The sequence below is a fragment of the Rattus rattus genome, chromosome 15 (genome assembly GCF_011064425.1).
Source record: "Rattus rattus isolate New Zealand chromosome 15, Rrattus_CSIRO_v1, whole genome shotgun sequence".
NCBI classification, from domain to species: Eukaryota; Metazoa; Chordata; class Mammalia; order Rodentia; family Muridae; genus Rattus; species Rattus rattus.
In genome coordinates, this window is record NC_046168.1 from 55,705,840 (window position 1) to 55,732,121 (window position 26,282).

Consider the following 26,282-nt stretch of genomic DNA (forward strand, 5'->3'; position numbering starts at 1 on the left):
AGTGTCTCACTGCACAGCTCTGGCTGGCCTGTACTCACGATGTAGACCAGGCTAGTTTCTAACTCAGAGATTCACCTGCCTCAGTCTCTGGAGTGTCAGGATTAAAGACATGAGCCATCACACCTGGCTTGGGAAAACTCTTTGTTACTTTTTTAATATATGATAACATACTAAAAGATAGTTTTAAAAGAAAAAGGCTAAGATGAATGATTCAACCAGTGTCTCCTAACAGGTTTCAAGTCTCATTTTAGAATTTATTGATCGATTTCTCAAAGTGACATTTCCTATGATATGTCCTGCAACAACCCCAAAGCAGAGCTTTTGAGTAAAGATTAGGTTGGGCTGAGAGGTGCCTCAGGTGCTGAAGTGCTTGCTACTCAAACACGACAGATGATTTAGATCCCAGTACCCATACCAAGAAGCCAGGGACAACAGTAGGCAAGCTGGAAAGACAGACAGGTCACCCTGTGACTTACTGACTGGCCAAGTCTCACTCAATCAGTGAGCTCCAATTGAGTGAAATCTGTCTCAAAAAGGCGAACGGTGATTCAGAAAGACACCCACTGTCTCTGTCTTCCCTCTACCTGAAAACACACGTGCCTACACACACATACACACATATTTGGCAGAATGATGGTAATAGAAGGAAATACCAATTAAAGATGGTTTATGGTAAAATAGTTTCTGAGACTTCTATGGTCAAATGGTTTAAGTTGCTAAAATGACAGTTGCCTGCAGATGCTTGTCATGTCCCTCCAACCTGCATTTCCTCTGTCCCCAGCTAACAACTCAGAACTCTCAGCCCCAAAGGAAGACAACACATGGAACAAGCTGGCCCTGGCTCAGAATCCTTCAACACCCAGTACCACTGCTCCAACAAGCTCCTGTCGAACTGTATTTCCTAAAGCTGTCATGGGGTTTCTAGTCATGTCCAGACACACACACATGACAAATATCTTTAGAAATCAAATTTTCTGCCTGCTCTAAATAAAAAACTTGTTCCACATTTAACCGTGCTCTGCCTTCCTCAGGACTGTTCAAGTGTCATGTTTACGGCCTGCAAGTTCAGGGCTAACAAACAGGAAGAGCTTTGAAGGACAAGGTGAGGTGACCTTGCAGAAGGCAAGCACCCTAATGTTGATTCCCTTCCTCTACTTATAGCGCAGGAACTGACTTCTCAGGCTGCTCTGCCTAGACTATGCAGACCTAAAGTTGGAGGTCTCTTGTTCCTTTCCATGGAATCTTCACTATTCTTGCTATCTACCCAGTCTCTGGGATGAGTCTTGCACCTTTGACCCATCATACCCAAAAGGGCAGGCTACTCTCATCATGACCTTTCTTTACTCTAATACCACAAAGGACAGCTCTGGTTGGTCTCTCACTTTTTAGGCTTCTCCAAGAAGTCAGAACTAGTTTACACATCTCTCAAACCTCAGCAGACACCTAACAAATTGAGAAGCAATTCTGAAGCCCTTCAATTTGAAGGGAAGGAACATACAGTCAGATCTTACTATTTCCAAGCAAGATCTCACGCTGGGGTTATTCTCCTGACCCCGTTTACAAGTTCTACATGAGTGAGAAGTTTAAGTACAGTAATCCTTATTCCATCAAAACAGCTCAGTGGGGTGGGTGAAGGGAGGCTTTGCTATCAAGCCTGATGTTGTAAACTTCACACCTAGGTCCCCTTGTGGTTAAAGGAAAAGACAAACTCCTTCAAGTTGTGGACACAGAAGTCTCCATGTACTCTACTATAGACAGGAAGAGAGAGAGAGAGTGAAACACTACTCTTAGAAGATACCTCGAATGCTAATATTAAGAAAACAAAAGGGCTGTCATTACTACTTAGCTAGATGAGTTTCTCATTGATGCCAACACGATTATGGCACAAGAAGAATCATGCTTTTTGCCCCAGATGTAAAAATTAGTATTATGGGGCGATTTAATCTGAGAATAATTCACTAATTTTTATAAATGAACAAAGGTCCTAAGACAGGTGTGTTTTCTCTGATGAAGTGATGATTAAAAAAATAAAAAAATAGTACCATGTGGGCTGGAGCAATAGCACTTGTTGCAAAAAAACATGAAGGCCTGGGTTGGAATCCCCAGAACTCATACAATCCAGATACAACACAAGCGTCTAATCCCAGAGCTCCTAAGAAGAGAGAAGGCAGAGACAGGAAAATCCTAAACACTTGTGGACCCAGCTAGCCTGGCATATACAAAAGAAAAATAAAAAGTCTTATCTCAATACATGGTGGAAGGCAAGGAAGCCACTTGAGACTGTCCTTTTACCTCCACACAAATGCTGGGGCATGTGGCTGGCACACACACACACACACACACACACACACACACTCACACTACACACACCCACACCACACACCACATGCATGCACACACACACACACACATGCACACACACATGGCACACACCACCGCACACACACACACCACACACACACACACTCACATGCACACACACACACACACACACACACACACACACACACATGCACACACACACACACACACACACACACACACACATGCACACACATGCACACACCACACCCACACATGCATGCACACACCCACACACACCACCATGCACACACACCACACACACACACACACCACACACCACACACACACACACACATGTTTATGCCTGAATGTACACATATTTACAAAAGGTTTTTGAATGTGTTATAACAGGAGACCCCTTGCAAAACCTAAAAACCTTTTTAAAAGCAGGCATTGGAAACCATCGAGAATCTCAAAAGTGCCCTTTCAAAGCACTTTACAGGATCCTGAACCACAACCCAAGCACATTCACAATTTATAAACAGAACATAGAAAAACTGTAATTGCATGCTAAGTCTGATAAAAGGTATCATTTCTTACAACCTCAAAGTCCTACTTTTGAATACATAGTTTCATTGATCTCATTGGTTTTACAAATAAACTACATATTTGAATTAAGTTAAATTATATGTAACACATGTTGCCTACCAAAACAATAGGTAATACAATTTAACACATATTCTCTTGAAAAAAAGAAAAAGGAAAAGTTTAGACACGTGTGAATGTTCCAAATAAACTATATTCATGGCCAGTGCTGTAAAGCTTACAACTCTCACTCACACTGTTTCCAATGGGGTCAGAAACCAGACTGTGAGAGTCCTCACCCCGAAACACCCTCTTCCCAAGCAAGGAAGCCATAAAACAGCGGCCACCCCACCTCACTGGGATCCACCGCTCAGCACTGAGTGAGCGAACTCAAAGCCAGGCAATCTGAAGCGAAGGCAGAGCTCCCCAGTCCATGCTTCACACAGAACCACACTTAATCCATCACCATGCAGATGGGAACTTCTCTTCTCAAGTGTTTAAGAAAAATAAAACACCATAGTTTAGATTCCAAATGACTTCTCTGTGACTATTCCAGTTTGCCCAGACAAGTAAAAGGCATACGGACAGGAAGCCAGAAAAGAAAGTTGACAATCTACACAAAGTTCTTTTGATTTTCTCTGTTGTTTAAAAGATGAAAAAATAAAACCAACCAAAAAAAAACAAAAAACAAAAACAAAAAACAAAAAAACCCCACCAAGTATCAATCAATGACCACACTAGAAAGTTACTGTCCTGAAGGGACAGAAGTCTAACTAGAGAGGAAAACTGGGTGACAGAGAAGAGGGTGTGAGGTGTCTTCCCCAACAATATATTCCAGGCTGACTTTCAACCATGTACACACACTGTTTCCATGGTTCTAAGTAACACTCCTCTACACTCTTCTGGAAATACAACACACACACAGACACACACACACACACACACACACACACACACACACACACACACACTTTCTTTTTCTTGCTTTTTTTCTTGAAACAGGGTCTTACTGTGTATGTAGCTCAGACTTTCCTGGCATTCATGAGCCTTTAAGAACTGAGACTACAGGCTACCAGGTCCATTTCAAATTGTCCTTTAATAGAAAAACTGACTTCAAAGAACACCAAAAAGTGGTGCTAACTTTAGAAGCATCTGAACTACAAACTGTGATGATACAGAGAAAAAAGTCAACGAGATATATTTGTGTGTGTGTGTTAGATTTATCTACTTTTGAGTACACTGTAGCTGTCTTCAGACACACCAGAAGAGGGCATCAGATCCCATTACAGATGGTTGTGAGCCACCATGTGTTTTCTGTGAATTGAACTCAGGATCTCTGGAAGAGTAGTCAGTGCTCTTAACCACTGAACCATCTCTCCAGCCCAAACAAGAGGTATATTAAGGAGACAAGAATTAAATTGCCCTAAATCCTATTTCAACATTTAACTGTATTAACTCTAAGAGTAAAAACACACTTATTTATACATAACACTAGGAAAAGATTATAGAGCGTTTTTTTTCTTCCCATCCATAAATAGCCACCAGTAAAAATTTAGTATACCTCTCTTTTAAAAGTTTCATAATCATTTAAACCTAACATTTTAAATATACTCTTCATCAAACTATGAATATACTAGTTTCTCCAGTATAAATATTGAGTCCAACAGAAAGTTTTCTTCTTAAACCTAAGTCGGTGTTGGGTGAGGAGACTTCCTGACACAGGGCGCCCTTCGGTGTGTGTGATAAACCTCACCTTGTCCTGCAGCAATTACTGGGGCTTTCTTTAAACAAAGAACTGCAGTTAGCATCTGCACTCTGCGTTTGTTTACGCGTGAGATCAGTAGAGCGGTCTGTTTTGCCATCCTTGTTCAACTGTGGCATAAAACAAACAAGTTGGGTAGTTTTCTTTATTATCAGTTCAAAAAACTGGATTTCAAACTTTTCCTGCCTATAGTAAAAAGCATTGTAAGAACATGAGAAATCTTTCACTGTTCCCTTAGGATGAAAGACCAAAAAAAAAAAAAGGACATGATCAAAGTTCTTCCGACTTGGAAAAGTGAGCTCTGCACTCCTGCACACATGCATAATGGCTATGGCCACTATGATACTGGAATGTTAGGTCTCACGGTACCTTGCTTTGAATATTTTATAACTCCAACCCCATGAGAGGCTTTCATCTTGCTTTATTTTATTGCAGCTAAAATATACTAAAAGATTTTTTGTTTGTTTTTTCCACGAGTCAATTCCTATTCTGATTTTATGACTAGCATCTCTCCCTTTCCCAGATCTTAAAAATGCAGATGCAACTTGTGTACTGCAGCTGTAATCTTTGCCTGGGCCTCCAGGTCCAGCTCATCTACTCAAGTCAGTCGGTTGCTCTGAGCCATCTGTGTTACTCACACCATGGTGCAAACAGGCAACTAGTGCTGCTAACGTCCAGTTTCCAAACCTGTGAGGCCGCTGGAGGTGAGGAGCAGAAGGATAGAAAGTCAGGACTGTCCTAGGCAATTTTAATCACACTCTAATATTAGTGGGGCAAAGGACACAAAGGGGAAAGTGCTTCATGTCAACAAAATGGGTGTTTTAGCTGTAAACACTCGCTGTATTTGAAGCTAGCATGTTTCCCACCAATTGACCTTGTAGTTTTAGGATTGTAAAATCTTAAGGAATGGGGTTGGGGATTTAGCTCAGTGGTAGAGCGCTTGCCTAGCCCTGGGTTCGGTCCCCAGCTCCAAAAAAAAAAAAAGAAAAAGAAAAAAAAAATCTTAAGGAATTTACTTTATTAACACACCTTACAATTTTAAGTGAATGTGGTTAAATACATTTTACATTACCTTTTAGATCATTTAAATTGGGCTTAGATTACCTAAAAAAATTCTTTTTCAACTCTCACCTCTCATCTTCATATGTACACTATCTGAGGTGACTGAATTTCAACTAAAACTTGTTTAAAAATATTTAATAGTTAAGAAATAACTAATAATTGACTTAATTTTTCTACTTAATTTTGCAACATCAAACTATACTGTAAGAAACTATAGTGCAACTTCTTCTTCTGGATCAACAACAACCCACGCAAGCACATCTACATCTTAAAGCAGCAGCTATGGTTGCAGAACATGGCAAATCAGGCTGGAATGACCAGGGCGGCTTCTTTCCTGCGGGTTAGTCTTCACAGCACTACGAGACGCTCCTGTGGGCTGCTAGGGGAAGACATTAACAGTCTTGGCCAATTGTACATCCTGTGAACCACAATAATGACAGACAGGGCAAGGCACACACATGGGTGGGTGCAATAGTGGCATGGATGTGACTGGACAACCAAGAGTTTTCTGGCCTGCTCCACAGAAGAAAAACATAACTGCTGCTGTAACTCTGGCCAAACCTACGGCAGTAAACGCACTGTTCTACTGAATGGCCAAAACATCAAATCACCCTCTACATTTCCACATCGACATCCGTGCCACTCTCAACCCTCATCAGAGACTTGGTGTGTACAGTTGACATTGGTTAACTTACAACCAACTGATCAATGTGTTAAGAATGAGTGTTCAGCCATGAAAGGAAGATCGGTATCACGCCCACCCCAAAGCTCAGGGACTGCTGTGGAAGAGGGAGTGGAAATATTTTGAGAGCCAGGGATTGGGAAGAACTGGATTAAAAGTGTCTTCTAAATATGACAGGACTTCTATACTCATGAACTTACACATCTTAAGCCCTCACGGGATTTATGTAAGATCGAGGCAGCTAACATTCTAGCCGAGTGGGGAAGGGCTCACGAGTCCCCCACTCTTACTGAGCAGCTATTGACAGCTAATGGCTCTGAAGAGGGAGAGTCGACTTTTTTAAGGTATGGTCCCTTGTGGGTCAAGCATGCTTGAGAGGATGGCCCACACCCATTCATATATGAACAGCACAAACTGGAATCAGTGGAATTTTTTTTAAGAGCACAAAGTTGGAAGCCAGTGCGAAGGGTGTGGGGTAGGTCTGGAAGGATTTGGGGAGAAATAAGGTGAAATGGTCAAAATAATTGCATAGAATTTATTCTTAAAGAATAAAAATATATTTTTTAAAAAGCATAGTAAATCAAATAAGCTTCTAAATTTCAAGTAAATTTTGATAGTAAAACCAAGGTAATATTTAAGTGGGTAAAAGAAAAAGAACATTTCAAGCAGAACACAAAAGAAGGGAAGCCATTACTGTGGTGACCTCCTATATAACCCAACACCACACAGATCACTTGGAACCTGCTACTTCACCAGTTCCACTCTGGCCCACCTCACTCCATCAGCAGTGGAGGCTTGGATCCTACTCCTGGTTCAGACAAGCTCATGACCTACCTCCTCACTGAAACAGCAAGTTTCAGGTACAGTAAGAGCTCGCCTCTAAAACTACTGTGGAAAAGTGATCAGAAGGACATCTGCTTACAAGGAATGAACAATCTTTCTCCAATCTTCTTTCCCAATTTCTACCATCTCCATCCCCACAGTGGTTTCCCCTGACTAATTTCTACTCTCCACCAAATTTCTAGTAATTCCTAGTCTTCAGCAAATAAGGCTTCCCACAGCTTCCTATGGATAGACTCCCTGGGCAAGGACCTTTCCTAGTAAGCACTACACCTGGAAGAGCATTTAAGTCTCCCCCCAGGAACAAGCAATTCCAGCAATTATCCGCCAAGCAGTAGGCACTTTAATATTTACAACAAAGACAAAACCGAGCACAGAATTAAAAAAACCAACAAGCAAAGCGTTACTTAATCTTAGCCAATCTGCCAGAGTCCTGTGATCTCCATTTCCAAACACGGGTCAAATGCTGACAATCACTCTGAGTACCAGTCTGTCAGTCCAATCTTGCTCATCTTGCACTAGACTGTGACAGAATTACAAGTGACTTCCACACTTCTATTCACCTAAACACACACACACACACACACACACACACACACACACAGCACCACCACTTCCTCCTCCTCAGCACTTGTCCACTGCACAAGATATCTTGTTAAGATAATCTTTTGTAAAATGCAGTTTTAAAAAAAAACGTATTTGCTCTTTTGTTATTTAGACCAACACTCAAACACCTCCAGCCCTCTAAATGCTAAGTGGACTCCTTCTCTCTCCACGTGAGCCCTGCAATGCAGGAAGGCACTTACTACCTTGGAATCTTGACCGTGGCCCTTTCCTGCAGATATAAGACTCTGCCTCAGTGAGTTGCTGCTTCCCTAGAGATCAGCTCAAACCTTCAACCTTGCATGCTCTCCTATCCCATTACTGCACTTGTCTTCTTTTGAGTTCATTACTGTTTCAAACTCTGATCACTCCTTCAATGAGTGGGTAAATCTTCCTCAGGAACTTTCCCCCATTTGTCTAGGAACCAACACAGTACAAACAGCAAGCACTTCATCAGCATATGCAGAAACACATGAAACAAAGTAAAAGAAATGGCTAAGAAGTCTATCAAACAAGGCAAACTAACTACTGCAGCTGCCAAGCACAAAGTCTGGTGCTACTGGGACCCATTATCTCCAGGCATCAGGTGTAGGCTTCTCAAAGCTCACTGGAAGCAAGCAGAGCCAGCCCTTACGTAAGGCAATGCCACTCCGCAGGAAATTCTGTCTTCTGGACAGACACATGTAGCTATGATGTACAAAGAAACACTGGAATATACTTTCAAAACAACCTGTCACCATTCTCCTACCCACTGTACTCAGCTCTAGTTATGCTCAAACTTCCAGCCTCTGAGCTGACTTCCAACTACAACGCAAGCTGAGAAGACTCTGCCTCACCCACTGTTCTTTCTTAAAAGCGTGCGTCTCACTGGGAGTCAGCGCCTTTCTAACTATTCACTGCCAGACCAACTCGGGAGGAAACTACTAGCCAGCACTCGTCAGCCGTAGTTTTGAGTATGTGTTTTACTTCCATTCAATGAATATTTATTGTTTTCAGTCACAGAGATGAGAATGGCATGTAACTTTAAGTAACAGAGATAAAACAATATATCTATTATTGCTTAAAAGTCAGTACTCAAGAAAATAATCCTTAAAATACTCAAGGCTTAACACAACAAAACAATTTACTTTAATAATCACTGTGTACAGAGGACCTGGATACTGCAGCCCCTCACCCAGCGTAGCGCCCCGCCCACTCACCTTGGTATGGTGACACACTTAGTATTGCAATTCTGAGTGGTGATGGCTTTCTCAAGCTCATCTAATCGTCCTGTTTTCTTTAGCTTTTTCACCAGACTTTTCACTGCTTTTTCACACCACTTTTCTTCCTGTCCATTCTGTTCTCCACCACCTGCTCCTCCAGACCCACCGGCTGATTTTTTCCATCCCAGAAGTCTCTTCACCACTGGCGGAGTGAATGGCAAGATGGACGACATTTTCTTACCAAGGGTTACAATCCACACTCAGAAACAGCCTGGTAAATCTACCCTAGAAAAGACATTGAAACATTAATTTTAAAGCTAACTTAAAATAGTGATTTTAATATGCTACCAAATGTAAACCACAGCACACAACAGAATAACAACTCTTCACTTAATTAAGTTCTCCTAATACTGACGATGCTGTCTTCACTACTTTCAATGAACTGTGGCAACAAATTCTTCTGAAAATCAAGAAGTCTCAAATCTTGGGCAAATACAGTTTTGCAAATAAAATCTTTGTCAATGTTCTGGACAATTCATTTTACTAAGGCCATTTTTCTTTATTAACCTTGATGAAGATTAAAATATTTTCACAAACACCAAATTTTTCACATTTTTAGGACTTCAGTCTATTCTCAAAAGATTTAGCAACAAGAGTCCTGGAGAATATATATCTAAGTGGTGGTATGCTTGCCTAACATAAACAGGCTCTGGGTTTAACGCCCCCCAACAGTAAGGAGTGGAGGACACTTAAAAATAATATATACACACACCCAATGGTCAAAAAGTTCTAAATTTTCATTACGAATAACGAATAGTGATCAAGCTGATAGAGAAAAGGTTTTACTCAACCTCATCTGCTTCAAGAAATCTCTTTAATGCCATCTATTCTTAATACCTGATCATTTTTATCTAATGATGCACACAGTAAAACGAAGCATACTTGTCTTCCTAGGCAAGTCCATTCTACCCTGTCTTTTACTTCCCGTACGAGAACTCCTGCAAGCACCAACCTCAGACGTCAGCACTGATTCCTAAGGAGGTGAGCCACTTATTTTCCTCACCATGAAAACCATTTGTAGTTATAAGAATTATGTGTATATTATCTGATGAGATCAGCAGTGTTACTATGTAAGCACATTTTTTATACCTTTTTGTCTTTTCATTTGCTTATTTTTAATGCACTTAGCACCAGTTTTCCTATTTTATGTCAGTCTCAATTAAAATGTCAATCAACTGACTTTTTTAAAAATTTATTTATATGAGTACACTGTTGCTGTCTTCAGACACACCAGAAGAGGGCATCAGATCTCGTTACAGATGGTTGTGAGCTACCATGTGGCTGCTGGGAATTGAACTCAGGACCTCTGGAAGAGCAGTCAGTGCTCTTAACCACTGAGCCATCTCTCCAGCCCCAACTGTTTTTAATTCTGAAGGCAGCCTCACATCCTAGAATGTAGTATCCTCCCACTGACCTGAAACATTACTACTGTCCTAGGAGCCCCTTCACCTCTCTGTGAGCTAAGGTTGCTATTTTCCAATTCCATGTCTCCATCATCCTGATCTACGGCATCTACTGTTTCATGGAGCATCTCCAAGAAAGAGATAAAGATGTCAGGAAGACTCGGCTGGAACACAGCTTTTATACATTAGTATTTACTTTTATAAGTAGCAAGACTGCCACTTGTGGCAATGATTGAGATATGGTATTACCTTAATTTTCCTTAAACAACAACAACAACAACACAACAAAAACCAACCCAAGTCTCAGATAGTTATTTTAACCCTGTAACTTAGTAGCCACAGGAAAGTACAGAGACCCCTCTTCTTGATCCTTACCAGAGCCTGGAATCATCCATTACCCACCATTTGCCTGCGTGGTTCAAAAGAAAATTCCACTTTATGGTTGTTTTAAGTCCAGGTGCAAAACAGATAATGCAACTGAGGTGGACAGCTTGCCTCCTGAGTTGTGTTAAATCTAGAACAATTCCTACCCTCTGCTTTTCTTTTTCTTCATAAAACTGATTCAGGAAGTAACATCTCGTCTCTATGTGAGTTTACATTCTTTAATTGTTTTCTTCGTCATGTCACTATTTCTTCTTGTATTTGTATAATAGGAGGTGAGCTATACGTCTTTAGATTATATTTCAACCTACAACAAGACACTATATGTCCTACCTGTTTGTGACAGCTAATGACAAACTGTACCAGTTTGTAGGCTGACTTCTTCCATCATCCTTCACACAATGTGATCTCCCTTTAATGACGGTGGCAAGATTTACTTACTAAGATTGCTTTCCCATTCTGGTTCATCCATCATTACATTTAATTCTTTAAAAGGAACTTTTCCTCATCAACTAGGGCTGTGTGTTTATCCGGGTCCCATACTTAAGTATTTCATTTTAGTGTTCATTATGACTAGTTTCCTAGGGCTGTGCCATGAATCACCACAAACCCTTATAAGGGCATTTGCCAAATCCAGAATGATCTCATCCCAAGATCTATAACTGCATCTTTTAAAACCCTTTTATCCAAATAAATTCACATTACAGGTATGTGTCTGGAGGGGAATGTGTGTCCAGTAGTGAACTTTAACTCTGATTCACTCTTGTTTCACGACTCTTAACACTGAAAATCTTGTATTACCTTTGTATTACCTTACTTTATATGGAAAAAAAGTTCAAAAAAATACCAGTGTAAGTTCCAGAAATAGGATTATTAGGCAAAGTTTAAGATTTCTTTACAGCTCTATCTACTGAGGACAATAAAAAAAAACTGCCTGGAAAGTCTCCCGAAATAACCACTTTCTTCAGAGGTATTAGCAACCCGAGCTAGTTACGAGTCGTTTCTGTTCCTCCTACTTCATGTTCCTCAAGTTTTATACTCACCACATCCATGTTACAGACAGCAGGTGTCTGCCCACCCCATGAGTTTCTTCAGTCACAGACACCATTCCTTAGCTTTCTCTAGTCTGTGCTGTTTACAGGATAGAGGGTGGACATCTGCACCCACTCTCACTCTCTCAGTCTTACCTTACGGACACCACTCTGTAACTAGCTAGCTGCACCAACTTTATTTCCTGAAGCCATTCTGTACAGTTCATACGGTGAACTTGAAGTCAGGCCAAATTAAAGTATCCAAACTGAAGCACAAAGGTGTGTGCAGGGTGGAGATCCCAGAACATGCAGGAAGAAATGTTAATTATGCTTATTTAATGTCTAGTCTCCCCAGTTTGAGCTGTCTCAGCACGCTGAGCTGAAGCCAAGTGCAATTCAGTGAGCAGAGCACGCGCAGAGCAGGAGTGAAGCTTGTGTTTTACCACCAGCAGTGCAAGAAGGAAAGACACAAAGACTCACATGGAAATGAAGATATGGAATGATCAAACCAACTCAGAGGATGAAAAAGGAAACTATATGACCTACATCACCTTATTTCCAGACTTTGGGAAAACAAAACAAAACAAAACAAAAACCACCTAAACTAAACAAAATAAAAAACCTAAAAGGCCTTAGTAATTATAGAGCAGGCACGAAGGGAAAGTTTGCGATTCTAGAAGTTACAGTATGGTCAGGAAGAGCCTACTGTTTACAGCCTATTCTCCACTAAAGGTACTAAGTCAGTCTCCTTTTCAACAACTTTTCAGTATGTAAATGATAAGCATCTCCCACTTCCTTCTTCATGGTGAGGCAGAAGCTTAAGCTCTTGGAGGACAGTGTTTCCTTAACCTTAAAAACTTAAAGCACCAACCATAAATTCCTATAAAGTAACACCTAAACTAAACAAAGCTTATATAATTTACACTGAAAGTAAGTAGACAAGCCACAGACTGGGGGAGATTTTACAACATGTATCTGACAAATGACTATAGTTTAGAATGTATAAAACTGAAAAAAAAAATCAAAGAAATATAGTTTGCTAAATAAGAGAAAAGCAAATTACAAACATTTAATTAGAGTAAAAGAACATACTAGGGAGTATTACCGACTATCAGAAAATGCAAAGTAAACCCCAATGAAGTACTGTTTCACATCACTTAGAATGGTTCTAAATGTCTCAGACAGTATCAAATGTTGATAAGAACACAAGCTACCTTAATACCGAATTCCCCACACTCACTGCCTCACAACAGCACGAATGGACTAAATCAAGGTGTCTGTCAGGCTAGGTCCTCCTGCTCGCCTTTCCTTCCTCACTTGTGAAGACAACACTCTGAGCTCACATCTGCCACCTCCTTTTTGTCATTAAGCCTCCCGCCCATGTCTACTAAGGACATTGTGACTACATTTAGGGTTTATCCAGATGATCCAAACTAATCAACCCATCGCAATATCTTAATTATTTTATATGTATAAAGTCCCCTTTGCTATATAAAGTGACATTCACAGGTCATGGTCACTGCAACCTATACATCTGTGGGGAGTTTGGCCTACTGTGGAACAACTGCATGCCCCTGCTCTGCTGAAACACTGCTGACACAAGCATACAATGACACAATGCCTTCCTTAAGAGTCATGCATTGCCCCACAAAGACATAGTCAAGAAAAATGGGGGCCTATGAGCTGAAGTCTATCTCCAGAACCCACATGATGGAAGGAGAGAACCACCCCTTCAAGTCATCCTCCTATAAGCACTCTATAGTATATGTTCCCTGCCCCACAAATAACAAAATCTTCAAAGAAAAATAAAACCATGTCCACTTTAAAAAAAAAAAAAAAAGGACTTGTACAAACTGAGTATGGTGATACAGGGCTATGATCTCAGCCCTCAGGTGGCTAAGGGAGGAGGATTACAAGTTCAAGGCTAACTTCAGCAAAACTCGCTGGTGGATGGGGACTGGTAGTATAATGGTATTGTGGGGAGCACTGACAGCTTCCACAATTTATAGACACACACACACACACACACACACACACACACACACACACAAAGGGGAAAAAAAGGGCAAATGCTGCTAATAAGTTTCTAGAACTTTCCTTAGCAATACAGCAGATCCAGTGATCAGCTAGGGGAGTTGGAAGGCAATAAAGAAAACAATCAGAATGTGACAGGAGCTGTTAAACTGTCAACAGGGGCTGATTAATAAAACATACAAGCACCAAATGTATCAAAGCTTCATTTGACAAAAAGACAGACATATAAAACCCCATCAGATACATGATAACCTTCATACCCCTAGCAAGAAGCAAAGGGTACCTTTGGGCCTGTTGTATTCCTACCCTACCATAAAGTATACTCTAGGGAAGCCAACTGTGTGTGATGCCATGTGGTACAGTCTCTTCCTAGCACAGAGAACATGATCAATTCAACCTCTGGAAGGGAGAGGTACCACAGAAGTGACACCAGAGCAGAAGTCTCAAGGCGAATAGCCCATAGGCCAAGAGTCCACCACGTCTTAAGTCACAAAGGATTTTTGGAGCTAATGGCTAGAGTGTGAATATAGGAACATGAGAGCAGTTAAAGACAAGTTGGCTTTGTGCTTATCAAAACAACTGTTAAATCAGTCATTTCAGAAACAATTTACATGTCCTAATTAATGTCCAACTGGATGTGGGCATTTATGATTCAAAGGTTCTGCTTCCTGGTCTGGCAGGCAGTTATGCACAGGTGTATCCAAGACCATCGGGCCCCAGGGAACAGCATTCCAGAGCCGGGCCCCAGAATCAGTGACACATGCTGTTAGACAGGAGGTTGTGCTAGTCACACAGCGAGGGCCACATAAAATACAGTAGAGCCAGGGAGGTCAGAAAGGGCAGGTGGACAGGGGACCAAGCTTAGCAGATACAACTGCAGGCCAGTCACCCTCAAGACTTGCCTCAAGGCCATCAGCCTGCTGTGGTACTGAGAATCTAATCTTTCAGGACAAATCATCCTCTTGGGTTAGTGACCGATCTGTGTGTCTGGGAAAACTGTTAGAAAAAGAAAAGTTCCTGTACTTTGTGAAGTGAAAACTTCTAGTTTCTTTGGAAAGTTATGTCAAATGATGTTTTGCTGGGGCACAAAAGTAAAAGGATGTCTTGCTGAAGCAAACACATGAAAGACTGCTTTCCTCAAACTGACACAGGTGAGAGGATGTTTTGATCTAACAAACACGTGAAAGGACCCAGGATGGAGGAACATAAATATGACCCCACAGACAGTGAGAGACAAGGTACTGAGTGTTGGTCTGGTTTGCTCCACCTCGCTATTCTTTGCTAACGACACACATGTTCCCCTTATATAGTGTTGTTGAGCTCAACTTGTGATAACACAGCCACTGAGAGAAACTTGCCCAAGAACTGCTCATGGGGTTCCACAGCAGCTCGCTGCTTCTGCCACCTCTCCTCAGGCCAGCTGCTGTCTCAGCTTCTTCAGGACTGAAACACAGCTGCTGGTTCATGCCGGGTGTCTGCCTGCCTGGAGAACTGGCCTGCAGATGCCGAGGCGTATCTGGGGTCTACTATGGGACTGAACTGCTGCCAAAGATCAACTCACCCTTAAAGAACTAATAATGTCGGACAGGTCCACTTCCCCCACATCCTAATAACTTTTCTCTTCCACAGCTTCTGCTTGGTGGTGGGACAGAAGACATGTTGAACCCTTATTAAAAGTAGGTTGCAAAAAATTTGTGCCTACAACTTTGGGTTCAAATATTCCAGTCACAAAAATTTAGCCAAAAAAAATAAATAAATAAAATTAAACTTGCTTGACCATTAGCAAAACCTTCAAGAGATTCTCCTTAGCATCAGAACGATCCCCAGCAGACTCTCACTCTTGGGGTAAAGATATGAAATGAAAACACCTTAAATTTAAACCTGTTTTGGCTTATCTGAATCACATGATCTGTGCTGTCATATATCAGTGTCCCTTATCATGTCCGATCAATTATGACCAATCTGGAACCAAGCAAACACTTAGTTACCAGCAGTAATTTTCCCTATCACGGTAACCAGGCTGGCCAACCCTCTCTGGATGATTTTTACATTATGTCGTAACATTTTAAGCAATATTACTTACAATATTGAATAGTCATTTATTGTACTTTAAAAGTATTCAGCCACTGCTTGAGATGCAAATGTATTGAAAATAAAATGACAAGACATGGCAATTTGTTCCAAGTTAACTACAAATTGGACAAAAATAAAACTCACCTTCTAATCTTACCACACAAATGTGAATGTGTCATTTACAGAGCACAAAGTTTCTCTCCAACAGTGTGTCAGGCAGCAAGCTCACTGACATGGAGAGGTTTTTTATTTTGTTTGCTAGCATCTGCAAGAACTAAGTTCAGATGCTGTTTCTAATTCCTGCAATAAATGATACTAACATAATGCAGATTTTTAAAGGATAGACAGACAGCCTCGATGCCAAAGACAGTTTAAAAACTATCTTAGTAAAACTAAGAGTCCAAGATTACTCACTGGAAAGTTTCGATTAGGTTAAGTCTGACTACCCTGAGTTTCTAGCGAAGTCTTCTAATTATTAATAATTCCCTCCTAACGTTAGCAAACACCATATCGATATACGGTTCCTCTTTTATGCATTCTTTAACCACTGTTCTTTTTTTAAACCACATTTGATGTAGATGATACCCAAAAATATACATTCTTAAAAAACAACAACAAAAAAATTTAACAAAACAACGAAAAAACTCTCCCCAAATGACTAGGGTGGTTTTTCATGCTCTGATGTTATCTTCTGGAATGTACAGGCTCCACATAAAAGTGCAGGGATTTCTGAAGACTGCACCTGTGTGTGAACATGTTGTATTGTATCTGTGTGTGAACATGTGGTATTGTATCTGTGTGTGAACATGTGGTATTGTATCTGTGTGTGAACATGTGGTATTGTATCTGTGTGAACATGTGGTATTGTATCTGTGTGTGAGCATGTGGTGTTGTATCTGTGTGTGAGCATGTGGTATTGTATCTGTGTGTGAGCATGTGGTATTGTATCTGTGTGTGAGCATGTGGTATTGTATCTGTGTGTGAGCATGTGGTATTGTATCTGTGTGTGAGCATGTGGTATTGTATCTGTGTGTGAGCATGTGGTATTGTATCTGTGTGTGAGCATGTGGTATTGTATCTGTGTGTGAGCATGTGGTATTGTATCTGTGTGTGAGCATGTGGTATTGTATCTGTGTGTGAACATGTGGTATTGTATCTGTGTGTGAGCATGTGGTATTGTATCTGTGTGTGAACATGTGGTATTGTATCTGTGTGTGAGCATGTGGTATTGTATCTGTGTGTGAACATGTGGTATTGTATCTGTGTGTGAACATGTGGGACTTCAGTTATTTGGACTGGATGGATAGTGATCAACGTGTGTGAATTTTTTCCACGAAGCTCTCATACATTTTGCTAAATTTACTTATTCCTCCAAGCATCATCGTTATCAAGATGAATGTTTAAAAAAAGAAAAAAAGTAAGGTTTTGAGAATCTGTCACTGTAGGCAGAGCAGGTTTAACGTGTGCAAGCAGCCCCAGAACATACACTTTATATTAAATACTACCCTCGACCCATTATGAAATGTCAGGATTGTGCAATAATCAAATATAAAGCATGCTCAACGTAGTTAACAAGCTCTAAACATTTTTCTAACCCCATTCCCTCCAGATTTTTCTCAGGAACAACTATCCTGTCTGCCATCAGTCACTTATGGAATCTGTTACATCGTATAGCCAAAGTTTTTTTCACACTTTATAAGCTTATGATGAACCTCACACTGGCCAACTGGTTTTCTTCCCTCACTGTTGAAACTATCTGTGCTAGCCTATATACAGAGATCTATTCCTTGCTTGCACGTTCCCTCACTCCATGCATGACCCAAGCCCCATGGTGACTCTCCTCTTTGCAGGTGCTTGAGTTGCAGTCCCCGCTCTCAGGAGCCCTGCAGACAGTCTGGTACACATGCTTTCCTACACTCCGCGAATGCTGTCCTGCAGAAAGCACTTAGAAACTAACCGAGAGCCCCATGGCAAACACACTCCACACTGCAACCTAATGTGAGTCCGTGCACATGACTCCTTGGAGACCGTTCCTCGTGTGCTATGCCCTGCCGTTTTTCTAATGAACCATGACTGAGAAGGAGAATCAAAGGAACAAATCCTGAGACCTACCAATTTTAAAAAATCAAAAGGAAAAAGACAGGTAACAGGTTTTGATTCTGTTTGTAACATTTTAAAAACATAGTAAAGCGATCACCTTGAAATACACTATCTGCAAGGAGAAATGGTACGGAGAACACAAATGTACTTGCACCAACTGCCAATCCTCCAGAAATCAAGAGCCTTTTAAATTATTACTAATACATGACATTGTCTGAACTTTCTAATTTTAGTTGTAGGACAGGTTTCATATACAGGGGTTGTGATAAGGACTTTGGGGACATCTGCCACTGCTGACTAGGATTCTATTCCTAGTAACTCTTAGTTCATATCCACTGTCTTTTCTCTTAATTCACACCAATCTCATATGTCTTCAGTCAGATGTACCAGCCAACTGTTTTGGTACACCACTTCTACCTTTAAGATCATCCCACGTGGTTTACCTTGTATTGTCTAACACATTTAACATTTCACCTCTAGTAGCCTGTTTTGAATGGGTTTACACATATAGTGTCCTCCTCTACACACTGTTGCTAGGCCTATTGGTTTTCCTTTGGTAAACCTGAGGCAAATACCACTGTACCTTAAACACTAAAGCTACATGCTATGCCCAGGTATCTGCTTGGTTCCTACTTGCCTCTCAAGATGCCCTCAGCTGCTACGTCAGCCATCAGGCTGCTTGCAGCTGTCACCGCTCCACTCCATCCCATGATGGTTCAAGACCAGCCTAACACAACCCATGCTTCCCTTTAAAACTACATGAACTAAAAAAAAAAGTCTCATGAGACTAGCTAGGTAAGGAAAATGGAACGTAATAGGTAAGAAATAAACAAATACTAACTGTAAAAAACTTAAAAACTATTACCTCTAGACTGGCTGTAGGCGAAGCTAAGAAACACCAAGCTAATTCACCAAGTTTTACTACAGCTGGGAGTCAGGAGGGAGAAGATAAAACTGACAGGGCTGTGAGAACTGATCCTTAGGGAATTCCATCCTTAAAAAGTAACTCCCAAGCTCTCTCTAGGTAACTGCTTCTCTGACTCACTGTTCTGGAGGGTAAAACAGAAGCCCTGACCAGAGAATGGTTAGGTACCACTGTGAACAGAGTAAATGCACATGAGTACACACTAAAGACACTCCCAAGCCCTGCCCCGTTGGCTTCTGCCTCTTAAACATGTACAGCCGGACTTCTACCTTGATGGTCAGATTCTTAAGACTCTTCAAGAGAATATCAACCTCAGAGAAGACACACACACACCAATCCTGAGAGCTTACCAACAGCCCACTCAGCTCCCTCATCCATGAAACTTTAAAGGGACAAGCTTCCCCCACATCTCCAGTTTGTGTCAGCTTTTTTGTCCCTTCTTAGTAAAGCAATCACCAACTATCTAAAGAAAAAAGGCAAATAAAACAGAGAAGGGAGCCTCTAGAAAACTGAGACGACATGGAAGAGAGAAAAAGTCGATCACCAAGACAGAGAGCAGTTAAGACAGCAACACTGAAGCAAGAGCAGCAAGTGCTCAGAGGGTGTAGGAGCGAATAAGACATCTAAGTGTAAAGGCAAAGATTGGGAAACAGAAAAATCACACACACTCGCGCAGGCATCCACACACATCCACACACACACAAACACACAGGGCAATAGACTGAGTAGAAGAAAAATACATGAAAAATCCCCAATGGTATTAGGAAAAAGAGCAGAAAGGTGAGGAAAACAGGAGGGGCTGAGGCCCAAGATCCAAACAGGAGTTCCAGACAGACAGTGGAGGTGATGGAGAGGAAGGGCGCCAAAGATGCCAAGGAAACCGCCTGGAACCAACTGCAGCACACAAATAGTCCACACGCACCTGGCCCCACAGCTGGTGACACGAAGAGTCACAATGCTGAGGACAAAGCATAAAGTTAAGGGGGAAAGAAGCCACACAGATAAAAGGATCTGAATGGCTCTGGTGTTCTCAAGGCAGCACAGAGTTAACTGACCAATTACGGCCAACCTGAATTTCTCTTGTCCAGCAATAAAGCAGCTCTCACGCTGGTTTGCTTTAGTGGTGGTCAGCGCTGTGCTGTGTATGCTCAAATGCCTCTGCCCATTGGCACAGCCTCAAGGACTGTCCACTTGAGTCCTTCACCCATCTTCTAGGGTTTTTTGTTCTAAAATTCTTCAAAATACTCTGAATAAAAAAACCTTTATAAGATATATGATTTCCAACTATAATCTCATTTTGAGAATTATCTTACATTTTCTTTTCTTTGATGCACAAACACTTTTAACTTTCATAAAGTCCAACTTACCTTTTCCATTTGTGCATTCACAGAACCATGGCCGAAGCCCCTGGTGTGACGAGGGCTCGGCTCTGCTCTGGTCATTCTTTCCCTTCAGCCGCCTGTGCATCTGGAGGGATTCTTTGTAATTACTGTTATGGTATGGGGTATCAAAAATACCAAGAGAGTCTACATTCATGTTTTGTCCCTAAGTCTTCAGGGTCCTTATCACAATTCAGACTAAACATTTTAAGAGCTGCCGAGCAACACATAGCTAAAGGCTCCCCTACCAGACTGAAGAGCTCCAAAATATGGAAGAAACCAGTAATAAAAGCAACATTTCTGGAGAGTAAAGCTCCAGGTAGGAGGTAAGAGGGAAATTACTTTGCACTTCAATTTCCTATTTTGTTGCTTTTGAATTTTGTACTATATGCATAACTATTGCCTATGCAAAAAGATAATTAAATTACCTTTCCTTCAGGCAGATAGTCTTGGCCTACTACTGTAAATCTGAAAGACACTGCTTGTCCAGGTTCGGTGAGGGTCAAAGGCATCAGCACTGCAGCACTATTTCTAATACCCGTGACTAAAGTGACTTCAATGTCCACCAACAAGAGCTCTGGTGAAACATAAGAATATCACGCACTCTCAGGGTAAAGGCACTTGCCACCAAGCCTGGTGACCTGAGTTAATCCCTAAAACTCTATGTAGGAGAACCAACTTCTCCTGTTCTGTCCAGAAGCATGTAACATACATGTGCATGCACAAGTGGGATGTGAATACAACATGCACACAATGCCCAAATGTCCACATAACAAAGCAAAAGGCATTCATATGAACAGCCATAGGGCAGCCAGCACATGAACTTTTGAGAACAGTCGGCCATATCTGCTAAGGCAGCACTCGTCCAAGTGTGCTTAGAGGGGACACTTAGCGTGGTGAGCACTACTCAGCTTTGCCGAGGCAGATGAGTTTCTGATTTCCAGGACAGACTGACATACTTATTTACATGCCACAGTTAGCTATGGTTGTACTTTCTTTTACATGTACTCTGCTTCACCTTCTTGTGACATTAAAATCCAGCTGAAAACTAGTGCTCCTAGCTGCTCTCTAGGCAGGCCATCTCCCAGAAGCAGACTGTTTCAGGAACACCAGAAGCAGCTTTACCTTTGACCTACTTTTTCTATCATCTCTCTCTTTCATCAACTCACATGAGAAACTATTTTATCTGTCATGTCTGTTTGCAGTGGGAGAAAGGGGCCGAACCTGTGTCTGTTCCTGCAATTTGTTTATGTCACCACAAGAAATCTACATTACATATGACCACATCAGCACTACAGGCTGACTCAGAAAGATCTCGGGTTCCTATCCTGGGCTACACGGGGAGACCATGTCTGGGTAAAGTATACAAGCGCACAGCATTTGCATGAAGTAGCCCATTCAGGCCCACAGCCATGAAAGCAGCACAGCCCAATGAGAAAATACCTAGAAACTTGACATTCACCCTAGAGAGTAAGAGACCTGACAAAAGGGACTGCGGGAGAAAGGCTTCTTCCTTTCCTCTGGCAGCAGTCATCAGGTGAGCCAACATGGGTGCATACAAATACATCCAGGAGCTATGGAGGAAGGAGCGACAGGATGCACTTTCTTCTGAGAGTCTACTGCTGGCAATACCTCCAGCTCTCTGCACTGCACAGGGCTCCCCGCCCCACCAGGCCTGATAAAGCTCAAAGGCTGGGCTACAAGACTAAGCAAGGATATGTTATTTACAGAATTCGTGTCCCCCATGGTGGTCGAAAATGCCCAGTTCCTAAGGGTGCAACTTACGGCAAGCCTGTCCACCAAGGTGCTAACCAGCTGAAATCTGCCCGAAGCCTTCAGTCTGTTGCTGAGGAGAGAGCTGGGTACCATTGTGGGGCTTTGAGAGTCGTGAATTCCTACTGGGTTGGTGAAGATTCCACATATAAATGTTTTGAGGTTGTCCTCATTGAACAATTCCATAAAGCTATCAGAAGAAACCCTAACACCCAGTGGATCACTAAACCAGTCCACAAGCACAGGGAGATGACATCTGCTGGCCGCAAGAGCCACGGCCTTGGAAAGGGCCACAAGCTCTACCACACTATTGGTGGATCTCACATGCAGCCTAGAGAAGATGCCAATACTCACCAGCTCCACTGTTACCGTAATACACGTAATATTTGTAAAACTCATATCCAATAAACAACTTGGGGGGGAGACAGACAGACAGACACGAATCGGGCAAGAAAAATACTTGGCAAAAGTTAAAATGGAGAAGAGAAGCAGGTAGTAAATACAGAGAGCAAATAGGGTTGAAGAGGTGTCTCAATGGTAGAGCTCTTGGCTAACATGAAATTCTAGGCACAGTCCCAGGTACAAAGAGAGAGAGAAACCAAATATAAATTGTCCTTTCTAAAACTACAAGAGGAAGAGGAATGTCAGTATCTTTAAATGGCAGAGGAAAACGAAGTATCTCTCAACACATACATGAATTTTTACTTCAATAGAGTCTGGAGGTGGGAATGGCTCAGTGGGTAGGAACCCCTGCAGCACAAGCATGAGGGCCTGAGTCTGAGTCCCCTGCACCTATGTAAAAAGGAATGAAGGGTATGAGACAAGATTTCAGGTTCAACGGAGGAAACACGAGAGAGATGGGTTGAGGAAGACACCTGATGTCCTTGAGGCTCTGGCCTGTGAGGAACACACACACACACACACACACACACACACACACACACACACACTCAACTAAACTGAGGGGGTTGCTGATACAAGCTAAATGACCTTATCTCTTCCTACAGAACCTACAAAAGGTGGACAAGAAGCAATTCCAGAGCCAATCATGTGGTGACAACTTGGCTCTCACTCCCAACCCATATACACAATAAATAAAATAGCAATGCTAAAGAGAATCTCAAAGGTAAATATGTCAACCACAACCAAAAAAAAAAAAAAAAAAATGAAAAGGCAGTGATGAATGCCTTACAGAATATCCAAAGCTCCAATGGAAATACTGTAAACATCCCTGCTTTAGACTGCTGGAAATATATGTTCAAACACATCACACTAAGCAGAGAAAAAAAAATAGCCAATAATCTGAAATTTCATGTGTTAGTCAAAGAAATCACTGATAATGAAGGCAATAATAAGGATTTTAAAAACTAAAATGTAAAGCTCAGTGGGAGTGTTTGCTTAGTAGATTCAATCACTACCACTAACCCCCTCCCCATTAAAATATGTATTTTAACAAACTGAAAACCAGATTTCTCAATTCTCTCAGTAATAAGGTTCTTTCCAAAGTTTTAGATTAGTAAAGGACAATGCCAAATGGGAACCCAAGTCAGTCCCATGGAGGATGGTGGGTAATATGGCTTTTAACTAAGCAGAAACATTCACATGTGCAATCTCATGGACTGTTATAAGCAAATGTGGGTCTGGCCTCACTTAACTGTCCACCTCACTTAAGGGGTGAGCTCTATGTAGACAGATGTTCCATTTAATTCAGTGACCCGCCTCCTGACACAGAGAGCACTGTGTAGACAACTTGCTCCATGCTGGCCCAATTCACATCTTTACTAGGCTGCACGGAAGCTGCAACTTTATCATCAGCTCACAAGCATTCAGCTTCCCCAGATCATAAATGTGCACCAACACAAGACTGCACAGGCCCAAATGCAAGTCAGCAGAGTGCCATGCATTCTTAATGGGCTTCCCGGTTTCCAGGTTGGTCTTGTCTTACTCCTGAAGCATTACCTAGTGCCAGCCACATCAAACATGTGGTAAGGGCTGGCAGGCTGCAAACTCAACTACGCAGTCTGTAAAGCGCTGGTGCCAACAGAGCTTTCTACAATGGTGCAAACGGTCTTTACCTGTGATGCCTTATACAGCAGCCAATACTTGTAATATAGCCAACTCAAGTTAAAGTTAACTAAAATAATATAAAATTTAACTTCAGTTCCTCAGCCTCGTCATCTGTACTTCAAGTGCTAAACAGGCACCGTAGCAGACACAGGTACACAAACTGACAGACACAGGTACACAGGTTTTATTTTGAATCTTTGCACAGAATATCCATCCTTCCTGAGTACATTAAACCTACAACTGTCCCACATGAAAAAGGAAAAGCTGAGCTTTGCAGAAAACACAAAGAAACACAGCCTTCCTTCAGAGGCAGCTTCTCCTCACTACTGCTTTACAGACTTGAAGCCAATGAAATCCCATTAAAAAAAAAAAAGTCAATCTAGAAGTCAGTAACAATCACACATTCAGTTTCAAATTTTAACAACAAATTGAGAATCTGCTCAGAATATTGTCATGGGTACAACAACCATGAAGACAGAATGTCTGTAGAGGCCAGGAAGCCAGACAGGAAATGAAGAGGACGGGGAGGTAGTAGAGGTGGGGGGCTAACAGAACTAATGATGTGTAAGAGTTATATGGAAACCTGCTATTTTAAAAGTCAATTTACCTTCCCATGAGTTATCAGGGAGATCCCAACCCCCTGCAAAACAACAAAACAAAAACAATCCAAGCAACTGCCATTTGTCTCGAGTGACCACCAGAATGAGATGATTATTGCCAAAGACATCACAAATTTATTTCAGCACAAAAAGATCTCAAGCTCTAGGCTGAGCCAGAAGCTTCCCCCGATAGATAGTTTTTATAGTACCAAAAGGAAGAGAAAAGTCACCAACTGTCTGACCTAGCTGGAAGTCTTAAAACCTATCACCCTGCCTGGCAAGATGTACCTACAGGTGCAACAGTGGCATGCATGGCCGTTTCGGGGATGACCAACTGTAAGTCTGGTCAAAAGCCCATGACTAGAGGTCACAGGCCGTAAGGAAGAACCTACTACTTGTGTTTGCTAAATGGGGAAACGCTCACCAAATTCTTACAAACGAGCTTCTCCAGTGGGTCAGGGTGATGGTTGATGTGGAGATCATAACCTGTCAAAGTGCTCAGAATAAGATATCTGCTGAGTATTCAGCCCTAAACAGGACATCTATTTCATCTTCCTCCAAGGCTCAGACATCATCAATGGATGAGGAGTGAAAAAACAACAGAGTCAGAAGATGGGACGGAATGATGTGGAAAAGGGTTTTGGTGGGAGGTGGAGAAGAATGAGAAAGGATAACCAGGGGGATATTTTCAAAGAACACTACACTTGAATAAAACTGTAAAAGAATATTTTTAAAAATGAATATAAAAACACACCAAAGGACCAGGCAACTGTCCTAAGAGAAGATTCAGTTATAACTAAACAAAACCAACAGAGCTACAGAAAGAACCACTCACAGTGGGATGTGAGGCAGGTATGCAGATCACAAAACCACTCTAACATGTCTAGCTATGTGACCAAGCTAGAGGCAATGTCTAAATCCAACTGACTTACTAAGATTATATTTTTATTGTATCAAACTACTGAAGTGACTTAGAACCATATTTAATGACATAAATCTAGAATCATAACTGAAGGCATCACCACAACATGTAGAGAAATGACCAAAATTGATCAGTGATAGTAAGACGTTTCTTTAATACAGCGGCAAGGCTGGCTTCCTTGTTAGGTCACCAACAATTACCAGATAGAGAATGAAAATAACCCTGAGGTAGAAAGGAGGACCCAAATAATCAAAGTCATCGGGCATAGTGGCTTACACTTGTATTCTTAGCAGTTAGTAGTCTAAATCACTGAGTTCAAGGCCATGCTGATCTACATAGAAAGTCTGATTTACAGAGAGATACCAGGTCTCAGTAAGTAATTTTTTTTCCAAAATCAAAGCTAGTAATATGAAGAAACAAGAAACCCTGACGAGAGTTGGGTGAATTGTTCTCATCGCTCTATCCAGGAAATGTCTAGCATACCGTCTCTTAAAG

General features: G+C 41.5%; 1 protein-coding gene and 1 pseudogene across 4 annotated transcripts in view; one reads left to right on the forward strand and one right to left on the reverse strand.

Moving 5' to 3' along the window:
• Window positions 1–26,282, reverse strand: part of Smad2 (SMAD family member 2) — a 62,323-nt gene that overhangs the window by 31,995 nt on the left and 4,046 nt on the right. For 3 of the 4 annotated variants that reach the window (XM_032886261.1, XM_032886258.1, XM_032886259.1), the window contains exon 2: window positions 9,038–9,325. In XM_032886261.1, the coding sequence (XP_032742152.1) occupies window positions 9,038–9,273 (236 nt within the window). In that variant the 5' untranslated portion in view covers window positions 9,274–9,325. The remainder of the gene's footprint in view (window positions 1–9,037; window positions 9,326–26,282) is intronic. The other variant, XM_032886260.1, reaches the window with a different exon arrangement.
• LOC116884385 lies at window positions 21,974–22,607 on the forward strand (annotated as a pseudogene).